Source organism: Buteo buteo, chromosome 1 (assembly GCF_964188355.1).
Source record: "Buteo buteo chromosome 1, bButBut1.hap1.1, whole genome shotgun sequence".
NCBI lineage: Eukaryota > Metazoa > Chordata > Aves > Accipitriformes > Accipitridae > Buteo > Buteo buteo.
This window is the reverse complement of record NC_134171.1, coordinates 40,764,220-40,786,813: the sequence shown is the minus strand read 5'-3', so window position 1 is coordinate 40,786,813 and position 22,594 is coordinate 40,764,220. Positions and strand designations below refer to the sequence as shown.

Below are 22,594 nucleotides of genomic sequence, written 5' to 3'. Positions count from 1 at the left end.
GCTGTTGCTTAGAATTCTTTTAAGAATTCATTTTATCTAATCTGTCATAGGCCAGAGAAATAGGCTTTATGTCTAGTTTTGGAAAATGATTTTTCTTCTGTTTCTTTTGGACTATCCAAAAGGGGTATCTGTCTACAGTATCTCACTGCAGGAGCCTTAAGAAGGCACATTACTGGTCACATACCCGAGTAAAATAATGGAGGAAAAGAAACTCTTAGCTGTTTTTGTCTTTTAATATAATGTTTAGGGATTTTTAGCCTACACATGGTAGTTAATAATACTGGTTGTAACAAAGAAATGAAGGGCACTCCTACCCTTCTAGAAACCAAACCAAACCAAACCCCTCTAATTTGATTAAATTAACTTCATATTGAAGACTTGAATAAAAAAATAAATACTCTGGAGAAAATACTGTTATGATGAAGAAAAGAATGTCACAATAAATGTAGTCCTGCATGAGTAAGACTATATTTTCTTTCTGGTTTGCCCTGCCAAAATTCTTCTAGATTTGTACCTGTAATTTTGGTGCTGTAACTCAGAGCAGGCCACTCTGCTGCTTCCTCTGGTAAGGACATACCCTTCTGCCTGCAGCCGCTGCCACTCAGTATTTAATTTTTTTCTCCTCGGCCAGTCATAGGCAGGTTCCACAGCTGTGCAATTGTCTTTTTGTTTGCTGAGGTCTTTTAAAGTCTCCATCCTGAAGTGTATGGGGGGTGCCTGCATCCAGGCTTCCAAGTTTTCTGTATTAGTAAATGGCTAGGCTTTTTATGGACAAATTAAATGGCCCAATTCTTTTTTTAATTAGAGGCACAAACTTTGGCCATCTTTTCAGAATTGTGGGCTGCACTCACATTTTAGAGTACCTGTTTGGCCACAGAAATGCAGGTTGGCCAAAGCAATACAGAAATATAACAGACTGATTATTGGCCATGCTGTCCTCTAGAGTTATGACAGTAAACCCCTTCTCCTACCTAACTGTGACAGCGGTTCACAAGGATAAGTGCACTTCTCTTGCAGGCACATTTTGAGAGACCTTACATGCAGTTACTAACATCTGTTCCTCCCGCTTCTCAGCTCAGTTTAGGACCACAGGAAAAGACAATAGATGTAAGTTGACCCCATACAACCTAGTGTGTTATGCCTAGGCCTAGCACGTTTTCCTATTTCTGCCTAGAAGGAAATTAATACCAACTCAAATAGGCTTGAAACATAGTTTATAAAGAAAAAGGTAGGGGCTCAAAAATATTGAAAAAATGAAGTTTCAGTCAAAATCAAAAGGTTTAAACTATGATGATTGCAATGAAATTCTCAGACAAATCAGAGTACAAGTCAGCTTTGGATGAGATGTTTAGAGAGATATTTGGAAATCACTGGAAATTCTGACATTTTAAAACAGGTTTCCATTCAATATCACGTTAAGTACCACAGTAATGTTTTAGTTCCTCAGTTAGAGGTTTTTGATGCATCATATTATCCAAATGAACTTTGGAAAAATGAGGAGAATATTTTCTACCACAAATTCTCATTTGTTAATATCACTATACAGATTATAGAAGTACAGTTACAGGCACATGTTAAAAAGGCAGAAAAGCAGGAGAGTCCTAAAATGGAAGAAGAGGTTGCCTATATATCTCAAAGGAGACAAACTAAAATAACAAAAGCAAAATTTTCTTGTTTGTCATAGGGATTACAGTAAAAAGAAAAGAGGAATAATATTAATTTCATTATTATCATTAACAAAGGGATATTTGAGTGAAAAAATTACCCTGCTATAGGATATGTATCTCCATTTCTGGAAGGTTTTTAAGGATTAGCCAGATTTTAGTATTTTTCCAGTAAAAGTGCATGTTATGTATTTCCAATTTGTTTTAGGGAACACTACAGAACATCTCTATCAATATATCCCCACTCTAAATGGAAATTATTAGAGAACCTTTCCCTCCATTAGGGTACCATGGCAGCTGTGATAAAACTCAGTGCTGAAAATTATTCTTCCTTAATTTTGATTGCAACAGAACATTTGTTATGAATGTCACCTATTGAATTTTATCCTTTCTGCCATTTTAGCAGAATACAAATAAATCAGTTCTAAACTTAAATTTCAAGATATGTATTAAGAATCAAATTGGAGAGCAGAAATGAAGAGAGATAAGGATTAGAATGAAAGAGTTCTAGGTTTTTTTTTCCCATGAGAAGATGAAAGCTGTGCATTCTAAGCCTTTGCTGCATGGTTTTTTTGAGGATTATTATGCTTGTGATTGTCTAGTTATTGAGATAATTTTTTACAATTAAAAATAAAATAACTATATTAGTAATGTTAAAACCTCCCTTTTTCAAATAAACCCAGAGATGATGAGCTAAACATTGCAGTTCTACAAAGGCTTTATCTCAGAAAGACCATGTCTAGTTTGGTCACCTGGCCATTGTACATTAAGGATGCTTTCAGATTGTTTGCATTGCTCCCTTGCTTTAAGAACTAGGGCAGGGATAGCTGGCTTGGCAACCCTGTGTCCCTTTTTCCTGACTGAGCCAGGCCATGCTTAGTGAGCAGCACATAGACCTTTGGATTTTAGCAGTGATTCAGATCCCACAGTGTAGATGTGGTCATGGCACCCGCTGTAAAAATAAAACTCCTGACTGAATTGCTTCCTAATTATTTCAACTATGTATTTTCTTAAGTTTACTGAAATAGAAGTTTGATCAGCCTTCAGGTACTTTTGTTTCATTGTGTCAGTTATTTAAGACTGCATTATCCTGCCCAATGCACCTGTACATTTTAATCTTGTTGTGAGTTCAGTAAGAATATGTAAAAAATGAAAACAACTCTCCAAAGTAACAATAAATTTTAAATGACTTTCCAGTTTTAATCACTAATATGCTTTCCTACCTGTGTTGTAATGCTTGGTGCAGTAACATAAATCCTTTTCTTCTTTCAACAGAAACTGTGGCAGAGTGAGACCTTCTGCTACTTGAACTGCTCCCTTTTCTTGCCATTCAAAAATGAGATCATTCATTGTGTATCCAACTAAAAAAAAAACAAAAACAAAAACCAAACCGCAAATAAACTCTAAGGCAGCTGGCAACTTTGAAAAGCAGGGACTAACAAATAGTCATGACTTAATCAAATGTCATAAAAAGGAGATAATACAGGGGTCTGTTTGTACCTGTTAATCACAATGTGCTACCTGCCATTCTATACCATACTGAACTAGGAAAAAAAGCCAGTCCTATGCACCCTTTGTGAAATCTTAATAGTCAGGTAGTCTATTAATGGAATTAACAAAAGCATCAAAATGAGCTAAACATCCAATTCTCTTGGGCACTTGGGAAAATCTTACCCCCTGCCCCCCAGCTGATGAAGGATAAAATAGGCCCTTCACACTCAGATCTCTTTCTCCTTTAATTTGAGGTGAAATGGTGGATTGTCAAAGCTATGTTTATGGATTTATGTCAATTTGAATTGTTAGGTGCAAATTCTTCAAAGAGAACAATGAATAAAAAATTCTGCAGGAGTGAGGTACTAGTTGAAAAACTACTTTTCTCCAGAACTGGTACAAAACAAGGGAAAGCAATTGATTGTAGTGTTCTTATATTAGCTGACTATGACTTATTATGATATTATTTAGTTTCAATATTCAGATTCCTGCACTTACCCGTACCTCATGCATGTGTGTATAAGATTAAATAAACCAGCAAAAGCTGTAGTAGAAGTACTAATCAAGGCCCAGACTTTGTAAAGGGCAAGTACTTTTTCCTTCTGTTTGCCTCTCTCAGCTGAATATTTGCATGGGATATCATTGGGGAAAATAGTTCTACTTCCTCTGAATATGTGATATATGAACTTTCCAGTATATCCCTGGCATTTATTCTAAATTTTTTTCTGAATAAATTTTATCTGGTTATGCAACTGGGGAAAAAAAAAAGCTTCTTATTCTCATTCACGTTTCATTAAGACTTTCTCAGAGTCTAATAGATTTGGTCAAAGTGAGATTTTAAGATTGAAATCTAAAAGTAGATAGCTTCTATTGTTGTAATAGTTTGAACGACAAGCGTACATTTGAGCCACATATAATAGCTTGAACCAGAAGGAAAAGGGAGTACTTTTTACATCTAAATTATATACCTTTCACTCATCTATTTTGCTTCTTTGCCGTATTTCCTTTCTGCTTTAGTCCAATGCTAATGAGCTGTTGAGGATAACCTACAGATAACTAGAAATATCTTTTAATCTACCAGTAACAAATTACTGTTCAAAGTATATTGTTCAGAACTTTCTAAGAGTAACAGTCTGCCCTAAAATACTGAAATTTTGAGTTCCAGTGAAGGCAATAACCTCTTTGGTGTGTGGGCATAAATCTTTCCCATTATATTCAGTGACTTCATTATTCTTTGAACACACCTATAAATGCTATTCAGTCATAATGCCCTGATATGCTGACCTCAAATCTGAGACACACTTCATCCTTTCTGATCTATGTTGAATGCACCTATAAGCTAAGAATCAGTGTTTACACATTTAAAACTGTTTTCAACACCTCTCCTTCCTTCTAGATTCTTGATGTTTCTTTTGGAGAGTATCTTTATACAAGGTATTCACAGGCACTCAGGCTGACTGTTGGTTTACTTTGGTATTTTGTTGGGGCTGGATGAATATGCTAAAATAGAGACCATATCCTTTTAAATAAGTATTTAATTAAGATCAGACATTACTCAAGTCATTACAAGCGTATACTAACTGTGCAAGGAAACACTTATTTTTCTGTCTTATTGAATGCATGACATTCCATAAACACAGTCTAAAAATTCACTATTAAATGCCATAAACTATGAAAAATCAGAAGTATCAAACGTCCCATGAATTCAGACAAAAAGCAGTTGTGTGTAAAGCAGATTATCATTTGAAGCATGTAGATTATGGCCAGAAGTGATATCCCCTGAGCAAAACTCATTGAACTGACAAGAAACAACTGCTGTGTCAAAATGTATTTCACTAAATCAGATTCTTTCATCTCTAATGCATGCTTTTAATTTTGATTATCTACCCTGCCCACTAATTCTTCTATAGTGCACTCTGTTAAAAATAATAGCAGTGTATGCAAAATGCTGATGTGGTAATTCATTTTTATCATGTTTACATTTTAAATACCCAAATAAATCTTTAGCATTAAATACTGTAACTTCAGTTTTGAAAGTCAAGATCATAGTTATAAAGTAAATGTGTCTTAAAATATAAAGGAGCTTAATGGAGATGTGAGTTTATGTTATACCAAAGAAATTTAATATAGTATAATATATATAATATTTCCACAGGTAAGTTAAATTAAATCAACTTAAAATAAATCTCTATTAAATTTATGGCCCTTTATTAAATGTGAAATACATGACCCAATCAAATGTGCCCATTAAATTAGGGACATCAAAAATCTTGTAATAGTCCTGTAAGTGGGGAAGTGAGAAAACATAAATTATTTAAGCATACTGAACTATTTGATAACTCAAATTTGCCTCTAAACTTTCTTTAGTGAGCAGTGTTAACAAGGACAGGTATTCTTGATTTTCCAGATGAAAATATTTTGTTATTTGGTACAGTTCCAAATAAACTGATGATCTCTTTCTTTTTTCCAACTACTGCATTGTTCTTTCTTCTTGGCATGGAGAAAAGGAAGAAAGACTACAGTGGAAAGTATCTAGTCACCAGCAGAAATAAAGTAGAAACAGAATTTCCAAGAACAAACTGCAGCTCATGTCCTAGGTCCATCCCAGGATATCCTATCTACAAAAGGGTTAAAACCTACATTGTTCTGTGTTGGAAATTTTTCAGGAGGAACAACAATACTAATTGAGCTAACTAAGCTTCCTTAATATCTCAAAAAAAAAAAAAAGGAAAATATTTTTGGTTTTTAATTAATTTTATATAGAAGACCTGCTGAATAGCACAGTGCTTAACACTCAGAATGCTCATGGTATTGTGTACACTGTGCATAAGGTGAAAAAGGCATTTCTATAGAAATGGCCCTTTAAAACTGTCAGTGGTTACCATACTGTAGTATATATACTGTTATGATTTAGGTGTATGGCATTGTATATGCAATGAGCCTAAAAATCAGTCCTCCAGCACCCTAAATTTGGGACCTCTGTTGATTAATGTAATTAGTGTCCCTTACTGAAGTGTCTGGACTCCCAGCAGCATGGGAAGACATCATGGCAGATTTTGAAAAGTTCAGTCTCAGCAACAAAGTAGAGACTTGTGTTCCTGATATGGAAAAGGCACCAAATTGATTAGTGCCATCAACTGGGGGGGGGAGGGGGTGGGGGTGGGGGCTAAGCACACAGGAACTAACAGAAGTGTAGGGAGCTTTGGTAATGAAAATTTTGAAGCCTTAAGAGCAGAGTGTTATTTTTCAGATTTAGGATCCTAGAATTGCCAATCATAAAAGTTTACAGTATTAGAATTATGTGGGTGACTTTAAATGTCTGATGCCAGTGCCTGAGTTCAATGGGACTATACAGATCTTCCATGCATAGTATTTGCAGTACTGAGGACTACATTGGCAAAAAGGAAATGATTAGATGCTGCAACAAAGAAGGTCTCTACTAAAATCCATTTACCTTACTCATCTAGATGAAAAAACTACACTCGCCCATCCACTGCTGAAATGAGTTTTACAGGAATAAAATGAAAACAAGTAAACTATTTCATTGACTGTACAAGAGTAGCAACTGTTTAGCTGAGCAAAGGCAGATGAGAGAAGGGAATAATGGTGCTGTCTTTGTCCCAGGTTTATGCAGCACTAGTCAATCTAACTGATCAAGCTCATAATTAAAGCTGAGTGTTCCTGAGACACAATTGCAGTTTATCATAGTATCATAGAATGGTTTGGGTTGGAAGAGACCTCAAAGATCATCTAGTTCTAACCCCACTGCCATAGGCAGGGACACCTTCCACTAGACCAGGTTGCTCAAAGCCCCATCCAACCTGGCCTTGAACACTTCCAGGGATGGGGCATCCGCAGCCTCTCTGGGCAACCTGTTTCAGTGTTAGGCTGCAAACACACATTGCTGGGTCTTACTCAGCTTCTCATCAACCAACACTCACAAGTCCTTCTCTGCAGGGCTGCTGTCAATCCATTCTCCACCCAGCCAGTATTTGTGCTTGGGATTGCCCTGACCCACGTGCAGGACCTTGCACTTGGCCTTGTTAAACTTCATGAGGTTTGCACAAGCCCATCTCTCAAGCCTGTCAAGGCCCCTCTAGATGGCATCCTGTCCCTCAGGCATGTCAACTGCACCACTCAGTTTGGTGTCATCTGCAAACTTGCTGAGGGTGCACTCAGTCCCACTCTTCATATCGCCAACAAGGATGTTAGCACCAGTCCCAGTACCAACCCCTGAGGAACGCCACTCTTCAGGGCGTTCAGTTGCTGGTCTCCACTTGGACAATGAGCCACTGACCGCAACTCTTTGAGTGCAACCATCCAGCCAATTCCCTATCCAGAAAGTGGTCCATCCATCAAATCCATGTCTCTCCAATTTAGAGACAAAGATGTCATGCAGGACAGTGTTAAATGCTTTGCACAAATCCAGGTAGATGATGTCAGTTGCTCTTCCCTTATCCACCAATACTATAACCCCATCGTAGAAGGCCACCAAATTTGTCAGGCATGATTTGCCCTTAGTGAAGCCATGTTAGCTGTCACCTATTACCTCTTTATTTTCCATGTGCCTTAGCACAGTTTCCAGGATGATCCACTCCATGATCTTCCCAGGCACAGAGGTGAGACTGACTGGCCTGTAGTTCTCCAGGTCTTCTTTTTTTCTCCTTTTAAAAAATGGCAGTTATGCTTCCCCTTTTCCAGTCAGTGGGAACTTCCCTGGGCTGCCACGACTTCTCAAATATGATCGATCATGGCTTAGCAACTTCATCCATCAGTTCCTTCTGGACCCACCAATGCATCTCATCAGGTCCCATGGGATTGTGCACCTTCGTGTTCCTCAGACGGTCTCAAACTGATCTCCTACAGTAGGTGGTTCTTCATTCTCCCAGTCCCTGTCTTTGCCTTCTGTGACTTGAGTGGTGTGGCTGGAGCACTTGCTGGTGAAGTCTGAGGCAAAAAAAGTCATTGAGTACCTCAGCCTTGTCCATATCTCAGGTAACCACGTCTCCTGTTTCCTTCCGGAAAAGGCCTACATTTTCTCTAGTCTTCCCTTTATCACCGATGTACCTATAGAAGCTTTTCTTGTTGCCCTTGACCTCTCCTGGCCAGATTTTATTCTATCAGGGCTTTAGCTTTCCTAACCTGATCCCTGGCTGCTTGGACAATTTCTCTGTATTACTCCTAGGCTACCTGTCCTTGCTTCCACTCTCTGCAGGCTTCCTTTTTGTTTTTGAGTTTGTCCAGGAGCTCCTTGTTCATCCACGCAGGCCTCCTGGCATTTTTGCCTGACTTCTTCTTTGTTGGGATGCATCGCTCCTGAGCTTGGAGGAGGTGAACCAGCTTTCTTGGGCCCCTCTTCCCTCCAGGGCTTTATCCCATGGTACTCTACCAAGCACATCCCTGAAGAGGCCAAAGTCTGCTCTCCTGAAGTCCAGGGTAGTGAGCATGCTGTACACCCTCCTCGCTGCTCTAAGGATCTTGAACTCCACTGTTTCATGGTCACTAAAGCCAAGGCTGCCCTTGAGCTTCACGTTCCCCACCAGCCCTGCCTTGTTGGTGAGAACAAGGTCCAGCAGAGCACCTCTCCTCATTGGCTCCTCCATCACTTGGAGGAGGAAGTTATCATCAAGGCATTCCAGGAACCTCCTAGATTGCTTATGCCCTGCTGTGTTGTCCCTCCAACAGATATCGGGGTGGCTGATGTCCCCCATGAGGACCAGGGCTTGTGAAGGTGAGGCTGCTCCTATCTGTCTATAGAGGGCTTCATCTGCTTGGTCTTCCTGGTCGGTGGCCTGTAGCAGACCCCCGCTATAATGTCACCTGTCCCTGCCCTTCCTTTAATCCTGACCCATAAGCTCTCAGTGGGCTCCTCATCCATCCGCAGGTGGAGCTCCATGCACTCCAGCTGGTCACTGACATAGAGTGGGACACCCCCTCCTCCTCTCCCCTGCCTGTCCTTCCTAAAGAGCCTGTGTCCTTCCATTCCAACACCCCAGTCATAGGAGCCATCCCACCACGTCTCCGTGATGCCAGTAAGATCATAGCCCTGCAGGTATGCACACATCTCTTAACAACTCTTGTTTATTCTTCATGCCATGTGTGTTTGCATAGAGGCATTTAAGTTGAACCCCCAATGAAGCTGATAATTGATCTGAATGCAGTAGCATCCAAATAGTAAAATTCAGTAAGAGAGATATCTTTCTGTGGTGTCTCAAATTTTGCTTTGATATTCTTGAATAATGGCACCACTAGCAGAAAGGGCTAATTTGTTGGCTATATATATGCAGAAACAGTTCAGATTATTTTAGGAATGGATTATTCTGCCAGTGATAAATATATTACAGGTTCAATCCAGTGCATTAATTTTTCATTAAATAATCAGAAGGCATGATAATTAAAATAAGGCAAAACCTCTTAAAGTGAATTCTAGAAATACTAAACCTGAAGTCTGTTATTCTGAACAGATGTGTGGTTACCAGTACAAACTTGCACTGTATGTGTTATATTGTTAAATATGTTCTGTGTCTTACAAGAACTGCACTGAACTACGTAGTAGTCATAAAGAACAAGACATTTCTCTTTAGGGATTCTAAGGGATAAGGAAGATAACAATGTCTTTATTGTACTGTTAGGTCCATAAATACTGACTCCACAGAAACTAGCTGGCAGGAGAGTTGGCACAACCTAGGACCCTGAATTTGAGGAAATAGAGGAACCAACTCACAGCAATGTCATAGAATGAGGAATCATGTCCCTTGCAGTTTTTCAAGTTCAGATTCACACCTATAGAAGCCCTATCTCCCTGACGATACCTGTTTCTAGATTTTCCTCCTTACATTTGCTATGTCAGAGAAGCCCATGACAAATGTTAATGTGGTGATGAGTTTTGCAGTTTATTTATATTTTTTTATATTTGCAAAAATAGCAGATGCATTTCCTATGTTATTTCTTAATCACATTTCCTATGCCTCTAACATTTCTATCAGGAGGGCATTGTATTTTATCTAGGACAATAATTTCAGTGGCTGGCTACTCAAATCTGAGTATAGAAAGAGATGACCCAAAGCCATATCAGAAGAGTGCTTTTATCAATTAAACATAACTTTAAATGTTTATTAACTCTGCTTTTAGATGTATTGAGCTTATTCTGTAGTAGACATAAGTGCTTAGCTCTTGAATCCTGACTTCTTGGGATAAGACTTGAGTGTAAGATGTTTTCTCTATGTGCCTTGCTTTCATTGTATTCTGCTTTCCATAGGAAATATGGTGTGCATGCCTGAAGGGAATCTCTCTCTATGTGTCTGGAAGAAAAAAATGTGAATCTATTTCTGAGCACACCTGTTTTTCAGGGTAAACTTTTGCTACATAATGGTTATTCCTATTCTTTGTAAATCCTTGCTGTTCAGTCTTACTGTATTATCTCTCTTGCTGCTGCTTTGTGAGCAGAACATATATATCTCTTATTTGCATTTCCTGGAGCCCAACATGATATTCAGCCTCTCACAAAAAAAGGAGTTTTTCTTTTTTGGCTATGGGATGGTTTTGGTGACTATTATAAATTGCTACCAGATATTTTTATTACTGGTGATTAGCAAATACAGTGTTACGGAGGAGTCCTGATGGCTACATTTTAGCGTTGAAAAAAGGACAGTCACTGGCCTAGTTAGTATATGAGGGCACAGCTCACTTTTTAATTTCTGGTGGATAAAGTGACCCTTTTATACTACAGAATAGCTGAAAGTAATGGAGGCTATCATCTAGTACAGTGGTCTGCAGGACGAGGCCAACCTGAACTAAATCAGGTGGATTAGTAAGGATGTCTGCCACTGAAATGCAGTGTGCTAGGGTTTGGGTTTGCAGGATGTAAATGCATGAAGGTTAAGAAAGGAAGTAGAGATGCCAAATTGTGTGTGTTATGGGACACAAACCAGCTGCTGTGGCTGAAATAGAGTTCAGTTTGCAATGCATTTGTTATTGTCTGGCTACTCTCCAGGTGTTTGCTCTTACTGAATTCTATAAAGGTATTACTAATCACACAAAATCTAAGTGGTGTCATGATAGAACTGGTAAGAAAGGACAGAAAAACCACATTGTTATGTTGAACAGCAGTGTTCAGAAGTTACAGGACTTGTTAGGTTACATTAATACTGTCTCTATTAACCCAAGATCTGACGTCTTGCACATTTGTAATGCAAAAGTAGATGATAAATTGTTGGTAATTATATGACAAGGCTATCAACCCAGGAGAAGAAGGTTACCAGAGGCAGTATTTCACAGGAAAAATCAAGAACTGTGTGTATGCATGGCACTGTAGCCCCTCAGCAAACAGCTCCCTTTAAAGAGACAACTCATTTTTAGGAGCCTGAAGTCATTCCAGGTAATTAGCTAGTGAAGCATGTACTGGCAGACTGAGACCTCTGCCTGAGATGAATGTGAAGAACTGGCAAACTAAGTAGAATTTAGAATTGACTGGCAGTGTAGAGGGCCTGAAACATATTGGGAAAGTTAGATTTGGCCTGCAGAAGTTTTTATTTAGCAAATGGTCTGTCACAGGGCTGGTGATAAGTGTGAAAAAATGAAAGTAAAAACTCTGTGTGGTCACCCTTATGGAAGGAGGAGGTGGAAAAGATAAGGCATTGAATGAGGAGTGGTTGTCAGGACTTGTGCCTGGAATAGTTGATGCAAGGTTTTGCATATCTGGACATCAAATAAAATGAAACTGTAGTGATAGTCTGTTTAATTGATCTAATCTATACAAAACTCTTTGGCAGAATGTGGACAAGACAGACATACTAACTCTAGCCTTTAGACAGCACTGAAAATTGTCTGGCTAGAGTGAAAATTTTCAGCGTGTTCAATTAAAGGCTTCAGGAAAAATCGCAGGGAAAAAGAATGTGATCCTGCTGAAATATTTCTAAGTAGCAAGGGCAGCTATAGTGCCCGGAAAAAAGAAAACCAAATTTTTCCCTTGGTCTCAGTCATCTTTCCCAGAAAATCTTATCTTTTCAAAAATGGTATTGACAAGTTGTTACCAATACCCATATGAGGTCCCTGAAAGAAAAAAGTAGATTTTATCTGTGGGGGTTTTTTAACACTATTATTAATCTTAATACTAAACATAACCTCTTCATTCATCCAATTCTGAAAGTATAGGAATGAAGTCTGCCTTAAACAAATAGGGTTCCATTAAACCCACATCAGTCCACATGACTCGATAGAACTTACTGGAACCAAGCTATTTATATTGGTTGAATACATGCATGCTAAGAGTATGAAGATTTTATTTTAGCTAATTCAATATCAGCTGTAGGCATTAAAAGCCCATAATCTCATAGGCAAGACAGTGGACATCCAACAAGTTTGTCTTGAAGAATTGTTTAAGTGTCTTGAAAGTATTAACATCTCTTCTTCAGGCTGTCGAAGGACTACACCATTACAGAAAAACAAGGTTTGATATTCAAGGCAAGCAATTCCCCTGTACCTTCAGAGACTCCACACCTTTGAACCACAACTGTCTTGGCAATTCCAATATACCCCCTTTTTTACTTCTGCTGACACAGTCTTATTTGCAAAGTTCTTTCCTTTTCACCACCCTTAGAGTACCATTCCAAGCCACGAAGAATAAAATTTTTGAGAAAACTTGTGATCCAGCTGAATACCAATATATCTTGTAAATTTTCTACTCATTCTGTTTTACACCAGAAAAGCCATGCTTCCCTTGTGTCATTTTACAATACCTGCAGGCATATTAAAACCTAACTCTTTTCCTCTTGTTCAATAAACAAAGACATGAACGGCATGAAACAACTGAGCTGAATAGCTAGCATTTTTATACAAGAGAATTTGGTTCAACTACAGGATTTATTTTATAGTTCTTTTAATCCCAGTGATTTATCTACATTCCATTCTCATTTCTTTAATGTTTAGTAAGGTACAGGTTCAAGAGTAACATTGGATTTATTCGGCAAATGAAGCAGTTCTTTAGGTATCCAGCTGAGGCAAGGGCTACAGTCGTGTTGACTAGAGTTATTTCACTACTCTCTTCTGTTAGGCATCCCAACAGTGTGCCTCCAGGATAGGCTGCCTGCACACTACTGTTCCTAAGAACATGGCAGAGATTTGAGTTGTACCCTAAATTCCAAGCAACATAGCAGGGAGAAGATATGACAGAGCTAGCGAATCTGGTTTTGGCTTGAGGTTAGAATAAATTCTAATATACATTATGTGCTAAAAACATTAGCTTCAGAAATCAGCTGTGATGCATTTCAAGGCTAAATTTATGCCGGAGCTCCAAGAAAGCAGGATTTTATTCTATGTACTTCTGAGCCACTGTGCAAAGGGTCTGCCCCTTGCACTGCTCTCTAAGTCATTCTAATGGAATCTCTCCCTTGGGAGTTACAGGTTTATCCTTCTTAGCCTGAATTTCAGAGAAGAATAACATTTTGGGCCCAGCCCTTTACCACATCTCTCAAACCTAATATTGCTTGCTGAAGCCTATAGATTTTCAGCTGTCACTTTTATATTAGTTTCTGTGGGTTCAGCAGCAGTTGTACAGTTACTACTGCCCGTTCACCCTGCATTAGTTGGGAGCTGAAGAATACAAATATCTAGCTCTCTGTAGCTGTGTGTCAGGTCTCACTTCAGATATGCGCAGTGGGCTGAGTCACCCATCTGCAGAGCAGAAACCCTCAGATGAGTTGTTGGACAACTTTTGTGCTACTGAAATGGAAAGGAGAGAAGAGGTATGGTTTCCACACATTCAGGCACATGCAGGCGTTGACCTAGTGTGTCCATAATTACTGTCACTCAGGTGGACGCCTGAGGTTCCCTGGCAGATAAGAAATATACTCCAGTTCTATTATCTTTCTTATGGTGTCTTTGTGCTGTTGTGGGAAAGCAACAATGTGCACATCATTTTCTGTAATGCACTAACCTGTATTGCTGTAGCCTGCTTACAGATCTTCCCATTTGCACAATCTCCAATTTAGAGACTGGGAGGAAAGAAACTGTACTATTCAGGTAACATCATCATGTAGTATGGAGTGAATTTTCTCTAAAAATCCAAAAGATAGGAGGATGATTGCTTAGAAAGACTAAAAAGCCTCCATAAATAAAAAAGGAAAAAAAAAAGGCCATTATTTAATTTATTAAGAGAGACAATAAGCATCAAAATGAAATTACGAGGTGAGCAGGTGCTTTCTCCTTTACATATGTTGCTTTTCATAGTATATTTCTTCTTTTGTAACTGAGATAGTCTTTTCACTATTCTTTGAAAATTCAGGAATATTGAATGTCACATAAAGTTATAATTATAATATAAGAATAAAGGAATGCTGTGAGATAAAAGTGAAACTTAAAAAAGAGAGAGACAACAAGCTCTAGCACATGAAAGAAAAACATTTCTTTCCTGGGAGACGGACCACAGAAATAAATATGTATCTAGCTGACATTTCTTTGTATCTTATTCAAGCAGAATAAAACTAAAATTATCTCACATGCCTATAGGCTGCCCTGGTGTAAGGCACAGAAATGAAGAAGGGATTATTTCATATGTGCATTTTCATTTGCTTCCTTTCTAAAATACAAAAGCAGCTCATTCTAGTTGCTGAGAAATCATTTGGTAAAATAAATCCTTAAAAATAAAAGGCATTTCCACTTAAATATTTTTTCAGACACTTCATGATAAAAGTGAAGTATTTTGACCAGGGGCAAATCCAGATGCTTAGACTGATCTTGGAAAAAACATTACATGAGCTGGCTAAAACCAAAAATATCATTTGGAAGGAATGCTATACATGAATTTTCCTCTTAGAGCTTTCTATGCTGGAGCAACAGTATTGATATTGAAGGAAAGTGTGCAGTACTAATCAAAATCATTATTTTTTTTTAGCAGAGCTAAAACCTACAATCTGTCCTTTATAAGTAACTGTCAGCCTTGCTTTGCAACCTGGTGGTAAGACAAGTAAGAAAAAGATGAGTGGTTTGTTATAAACAGTCTAATTTACTTAGTGACGCATGCAGGAGCAAGGCTTGAAAGATCAGGTACAATTTAAAGAAACTGTGAGATAAATGTGCCTTGTAAATTCATAATTGTACAATGTCCTACCCAACCTGGCACTCAGTGGAAAATACAGCAATGATCATCACTTTAAAAAGAAACATCTGGAAGCATGGCTGCTGTTTTGCTCCTGCAACCGCTTCAGTTTTATAACACAGCCTGATGATCAGATCATTTACTCAGGACACGAGAGGCCTGTGTTCTCAGTTTTGAAACCCCGTGTCTTCCACTTCCCCAGACAGTGCATTAACCACCAGGGTTAGTGCTTCGATCTCCCTGTTTAAGTTGTCTCACGGTGCGCCAAAAAATGTAAGCCAGACAGCCACAGGAGATATGACACTGTGGCCTAGAGATTAGAGATGCTTGGATGGATTCAGGCTCTCAGGGTTATGTCAGTTCTTGCCTCAGGAGATTTGATATGAAGCCTGGCAAAATGCTAAAAGCACCCATTCTCCTTTTTTCTTCTATAATTTTAAAGGGAACTGGGTGCCCGTTCTTAGCCAAAGACTGAAATTTGAATGTTTCTGCTCACCTTTTTCTAAGTTTTGGAAATTGGTCAGAGTTCAGACTCACATAAAACAATTATTTTAGTTATCTAGTTACTCTTCTGTCTAGCATGTAGATAGTATTTGTAACTCCTCCAAGGTGTCTATTTCCCTTCCTGTACTGCCTGTATAGAGAAACCAGTTTTGGGCAGGTGAATTCCTGCTCTTGAAGGTCTAGGATCTTGGAAGTTATGTCACTGTGCCTGTCGTCTTTGGGTCTGTCCCAAAGTCATTTCAGGGAACTGGTTTCTTGTTCTTGCAAACCTAACTGGTTATTCTGCTATCAGACACGTAGGTACAGCCAGAGCTCCCACATGCTGCAAAATTTTCTGCCTCAGGCCAGCTACTTTGCCCATAGTCTCTATTTTTCAATGTCTGGAGTAACAGGTAAAATAGAATTAGACAAGGCAATATGGGGAAACTTTCTTACTTGTAACTTCCTTATGAAATCAAGTTTGATCTTTCTCTGTAACTAGGAGATTTTGAAGCACTCATTTGTATTTTGTTCAGCTCTTCTTTTGTGAACATTGCCTTTCTCTTCTATGTGAATGTGCAGCAGGGAATTTACTCCCACTGAACTGAATGATTAAAAACAAGACTTCAGTGAAAAATGTTCTGCTGGAAAATACAGTAAAACTTCTACAGTGTTATTCAACTAATAAGTGTTGGTTCCCTGTGGTGTAGTTTGTGGGAATTGTGAGCTCCTGCAAGGTTTCTATAAAGCAAAACAGATGCCTGTTTGTTCAAGAATGCTCAGTTGTTGTATGACCTGTCCTCACAAGGGCTGAAAAAGAGGAAAAATACAGTTGAGTTTTATGAAGTTGTTAAAGTAAAAATTTCATAACATTTTAAAATTATACCTTCTGATTGTTCAAACACTGTGATGCTTTCTGCTTGAAGCATAATTGCATATAGTGAATATTTACTTATTGATCCTAAAACTGTAAATCTAGATCTGACATTAAGATGGGTACTTAGAATTTATCTGTTTTTCTCCTCTCATTGATTTTCACAAACTTCAGATTGCTGGAATCTTTCAAAGAATGCTTTACTTTGTTTTATTTTTGTTCTTCACATCATTAGGAGGATTTTTCTGCTAGGAATCTCTTCCAAAATCCTCTCATTTTAAGGGGAAAAGGCAATTCCCAAATAGTTCATATCACGGAAAATGAGAATTTAATGCATATCTGTGCCTTCCTCCTCGCACATCCTGTGTTAGCTCAGATCATAGCATCAGACAGAACCTTTGGTTTTGTCTTTTTGTCTGTCTGTGTGTGCACCTTGAAATGGCATAGCTGCTGTATGCTTTCCATCCTCTTTTATGTCCTAAGTGAGATATCAAGGGAGGTGATAAGTACAATATATGATGGCTTGAGTTAACAAATGCTAATTTTGTTTTACATAAAAAGTATTGATGTTAACGGAGAGATAATTCTGCAAAGCCTGTCTTGTCTAAGCTGGTTTTACCTTCTCTTCTACTCTCAGGATATTTGTGTAGAATGCAAATAGAGCTTTATGATGAGATTATTTAAAACACATGGAGTTGTAATTTCGCTTTTTCCATTGAAATTCTAGTGTAACACCAGGTTTGGTCAAACTGTCAGACCTTCTTTGCGCTAGAAAGCTATCAAGTCCTTTTTTCTTTCTGTGTTTTGCTGCGTGATTTCAATGTCAAGCTATCTGTGCTAATACACATTCCTTTAGGCCCAGAATCTTCGGAAGATGCTAGAAATTTTTCCAGTGTTATGGCTGATGGTCAGATCATACTTGCATTTTATCCCTAGCGAGATGGTACCTTTTATGGACATCTTCCTCCTCTTAACGCAAGGGCTCTACAGCCCTTCGCAAGATTTTCTGGGAGGTGTTCCACTGATCCAAGGTGCTGCCCCAATTGAGGGGGTGAGGGCTGTTTAAGTGACATAACCTATGTAGGAACATGGGCATATACATATATACATATATATGCTTTGCAATCTTCTACTTTTCTCCCTTGTAGTAAACCCTTTCCCTAATCCCTTCTAGGATGATTAGGTAAAAACTACAGTTATGTAGCTGTAACATGTTGGCATACTGAAGAGCTAGGGCAGGAATCTGAAGAGCAGGGACTCAGTATACATTGTCTTGTTTCCAGCTTTATTATTATCATTATTATCGATTTCAGGATATTTTCATAAATCACTTCCTCAAGTTATTCTCATGTTTCCTTTATGCTCTCCCATATTACTGTCCCCCTGTATGTGTGAACACAGGGAAGACTTAATGGTGAATCTCCATATGCATAAATTTTCCATGAAGGTAAACTGGCATTAGGTACTTTAGTAGTAACAGCAGATTTACACAAAACAGTTGATTTTCAGTACAAGTAAGGATGAAAGAATCTCTTCCTTTGAAAATCATGTATGTTTCACAGAATCTTTTGGTAAAATAGAGGATTCTTTTTTGAAAATTTGTTCTTGTACCAATACAAGGGGTCTTTCTACATCCTGCATAGCTGTTGTAATCCCTACAAAAGTATTTATAGGATAATACATTAAGCAAACTTACAGCTTTCCAGCTGCATTATACATGTTTGCACATCCATTGGAAAATTTTTGAGATCCATCGGACAGGACAGTATTAAAGTCAATCTGAAAGAACACAAAAAAATATTAAAAATATACCACAAAAATGCCATAGAACTGCACAGGAAAAATGCATGAAAACACTGGAAGTCATTAGAAATAGAAGAAATTGCATTTTTTCATTAGGAAGCTCTCAAAAGGGCTGTATATTAGCTGAACACATTTCACTCGCTTACCCTATTATGACCATGTGGAAAAAAAATATAGACTTTCAGAAAAACAAATTTTTCAGTTGGGTTACCTAACTTTATGAGAACTCTAAAGGAATGCAGCAACAGCATGTTTTTTTGTGCTACAGCAGAATTATTGTACTGTTACAGTATTTCAAATCATTGACATAAAATTTATCCAGATTTGCAAGAATTTCATAACAGATGTCAGCTGCAAATTGTGGTGGCAAAGTAATTTATGTGTTATTGTCCTAAAATAAGGTGCTTAAATTGTCAACACAAAGGTTTAAGATAACATTTAATGATATTGATAGCAGACTGAAATATGCCTGTAATTTTGAACTGCAGTTTCACGTTAGTCCTGGTACTTCCTGTGAAATACTTTGCAACCTATAGGCAAAAGAAGTATTTTTACATTTTGTATCAACACAATAACTTATCTTTAGAGTGATACTTCTCAGAGGAATGAGAAAGAAGAATGTAACAGGTAAAAGCACATGTTTTTCCTCACTGGCCATGTTTACGTATCCATTCATAATTTAGGGACATGACTGCACCTTTCTTTTTGCTAGAAAATATCTTGTGTGAAAATTTTGCACCATATTCATTTATCAATTCAGTTGATAGAAAATCTGAGGGCCTTGAGATCAATTCCTTACACGTAAGGCTTTTCTAGAATGGCAGTGCTCTAATCCCCCTCTCTTAAACCCATTTCACTGTTTTTGGCATTGGGGCTAAAGGGAAGTGGGCAGTAGGTGGCAAGTATAGCTGTATATTTCTTTCACCCTACTTTTTCCCCTCTCCAAAGCTTCTTGATTCTTTGTTGCTACACCTTCTGTTTAGCCTGTCAATGACAGGGCTGCAGGGGGAGAGTCCAAGTAGAGAACTCAGACCCAGGCTCTATTCCCGTGCTAAAAGTGGTTCCAAATGCAAAATCTGATTAGTAGGCTAGTAACAAGGCAAGTCATTTCAGAGAAGAGGCACCTGGACTTTACTTTGTGCTTTGGTAAATATTTTAGGATTTTATATTAAGTATTCATTGAATCAGGAACTGGACACTTCTCATTATTTTCTTGTCTGAATCATTCCAATGCAACTGGGGGGGGGGAGACATTAGGGAATGAAAGGAAAAGCAAATTTAGAAACTTTTTTTTTTCTTTTAATATCGGCAAGTTAGCAATTAGCATGTCTCCCCTCATCAAAAGCTTAACTGACTCAAATTCACATAACAACTCAACTAGATGCCAATTATATGATTTTAAATCTGTTTCAGAAATTGTAATAGTTCTCAATTAAATCATGGCAACATAAACTTTCTGGCTCCATAAGAAACACAGGAGCTATCTGGCATCTGTTTCATCACAGTCAATGTTTGCTTTTATAATTTAATATTATAATATTTCTTATGTTTTGGGTTTTTTCCCCATTTCATGTGACCATGAACTGGGTCTGAATTCTATTGAAGTTGCAATCCAAACTTGTTTCAGTTGAGTGGCGGTGTCTATACTTTGTGTTGTACATATCTGGAGGAAGTAGGGCAAGGAGGAGGAGTTGTTTGATTAGAGTGGAACAACTGCCAGTGCCTCTCAGGGTGACTCAGACAGTCTGGAGAGAATTGATTTCGTTCTACTTTCTACTTGGGTCTGGAGGAGGAAACCTTTTTACTTGCTTTCCATCTGTTTCTAGTGACAGAATACATGTTGTGACACTGACGAACAATTATGTTCCCAGACTTGCAGGCTAACCTCCTTTTGGATATGAAATGCTTGTAGGAATTTTAATCCAACCCTTTCTCCCTGTGTAAGCTTGACAAGATGCTGCCCACTTGCACTGGAAGAAGGGAGGAAGGAGACTCCCTTGCCACTGAGACATTCCATGCAAGTCACAAACATTTTCTTTTTCTCTTAGTATACAAATTGTTTTACAGATTCCTGATGTCTCTTCAAAAAGTCCAATTACCCACTAATACAGTGTCACAAAAGCATGCAAAGCAAAACACTAAGTGGATGAGAGGTATATTTATTTTGAAAAGTGTAACATTTTGTACAAATAGGTCACTGTATTAATACCAAATCTGTATCATGTCTAATGGGTCATTAGTATATTTATATCCAATGTGTTTCTCATTAAATCAGGTTTTTCAAGATAGTGGTAAAATGCCTACTAATGTCTGTATTAATAAAACAAAAGTGGGGAGAAAAGAAGAGAAAAGAAGTAGGATAACTTGATTTTGTCAATACTTATGATTGCTGCTTATAGCTTCTTAAACCTTTTCAAAAGTTTACTTTCCACTTTTCCCTCCATCTCCAGCAGTAAGTGAACTATTCTTTAAATGTCATGCTTCCCCAAACAGGTCATGTTTCCATGTTGAAGTGCAACTGCAATATCCAAAAAGGTGAAAAAGAAATAACATTGGATTGTCATTACATTGGAGGCTACAGCACGAGAAACTCATACATAGGCCAGCTCAGATTATAATACTCCAGGATTATTTGCTCTGTGCAAGTGTCCTAGCAACTCTATGCTCAGTATCTGTACTTTAAAATGGCAAAGATACTTTTCTTATTATTTTTACTATGTGCATGCCTGATGAAGGATCATTTTCTATTTTAGTATTAAGAATGAACAGTAATGATGATGAAGTTCTATATTCAAAACTCACAACTATTTTAGTGATAGTTCTGCATGACTAGCAACTGAAGATATCTGTTAGCAATTCTTGGGTACACTTTTCAGCTTCTATCTGAAAAAAATCATTTGATTAGAGACTCACCTGATGGAATAAAGTACATTTCCATTTTTGAAAATTCGCAACAACTTATTATCTGTTGTAACTTCATGAAAGTTGGCACCTTTTTCATTTGCAAAGAACAAATCAGGTTTCCAAATTGAATCCAGCATGGATGGATCTAAGTCTAAAGAGTCGTCTGGATATTCGCTGTATGCGAGGCGTGGATCATTCCAATTCTGACGGAGAAAGATGTTCACTCGGTAATCCTGAATGAAAGGAAGACAAGCAAAGCTTTATCAAGCATGGGGATTTAGCTTTTATTTCATTTCTTAGCCATGTAAACCCCTGTCCATCTGTGGATGACAAAAGAATTACTTAGCTGAATGCCAGCATGATACCTATTTGTATTAGTGGGGGCACAATGGATAAGAATAAAGATGCATTTCAGGGCAATTGAAAACATCCCAAGCTAAGGAAATCCAACCTCCATGTATAGTTCATATAACTCCATGTAACTCTACCCCTACAGCAGCTTTGTCTTGAAATCAAAATGAGAGAAGCAGAAAGAGTTTTATGGAGTTACCTTTTTCTGCCCAAGTCCTGGCGGGGGCATTCCTACTTCCCTCTCTTAGGTAGTGAGAATCTCTCCTGCTCTAAGGGAAGTTAAATTAATTTCTTTTTTCTCTCTCTAATCTTTACATATTTTAGACCCACCACTTACTTAGATTTTCTGTGCCTCAGTTCCCTATTGAAAATTGTGTGAGCAGTAGTTTACCATACAGCTGTCTGAGGAGGACACATGTTCTTTCTCTGTTCAAATAGAGTGGAGATCATATAAGTTCTTATGATAAATTAGCTTAGGTACAAGTGGAGTCACCTTAATTCCTACAGACAGTCCTGTCTTAGTCAAGGATGCTTTTATAGAAAAGACGAGTAGAGTGCTTCGAACTTCTGGAAGCCATTTTGGAGTCATATCTACTCTCTGTCAGACAGAATGTTGTATTTATGGCTGGACACTTTCTTAAAACTTTACTACTTTGAAAGATGAAAATACTTGTTTTTAAATAAAAGCAAGTATTAGCATCTCATTACATTATATCAAGAACTGAGAGAATTGAGACACTGAGCATAAGGACTATACTTTTATTGGTCCTAATATGATTTTCCTCATTATTTGCAATACTGCATTAATGAAAGAAGATTAAAAATAAAATAGAAAAAAGATGTTAGGTGCAGAGGTGAAATGGGAGCTGGTTGTCAGAGCTTACGTGACACTTCTGAATGTAATAGAATTAACTAACATCACCTGTTTAT

The 22,594-nt window shown here is 37.9% G+C and overlaps 1 protein-coding gene across 1 annotated transcript in view; it reads right to left on the bottom strand.

Annotated features, from left to right (window-relative positions):
* The window catches only part of GLRA3 (glycine receptor alpha 3), a 70,692-nt gene that overhangs the window by 21,414 nt on the left and 26,684 nt on the right, over window positions 1-22,594 (bottom strand). The window contains exons 3-5 of the mRNA XM_075041804.1: window positions 21,323-21,546; window positions 18,303-18,385; window positions 2,888-3,025 (exon numbers count right to left, since the gene is read on the bottom strand). Of these exons, the coding sequence (XP_074897905.1) occupies window positions 2,888-3,025; window positions 18,303-18,385; window positions 21,323-21,546 (445 nt within the window). The remainder of the gene's footprint in view (window positions 1-2,887; window positions 3,026-18,302; window positions 18,386-21,322; window positions 21,547-22,594) is intronic.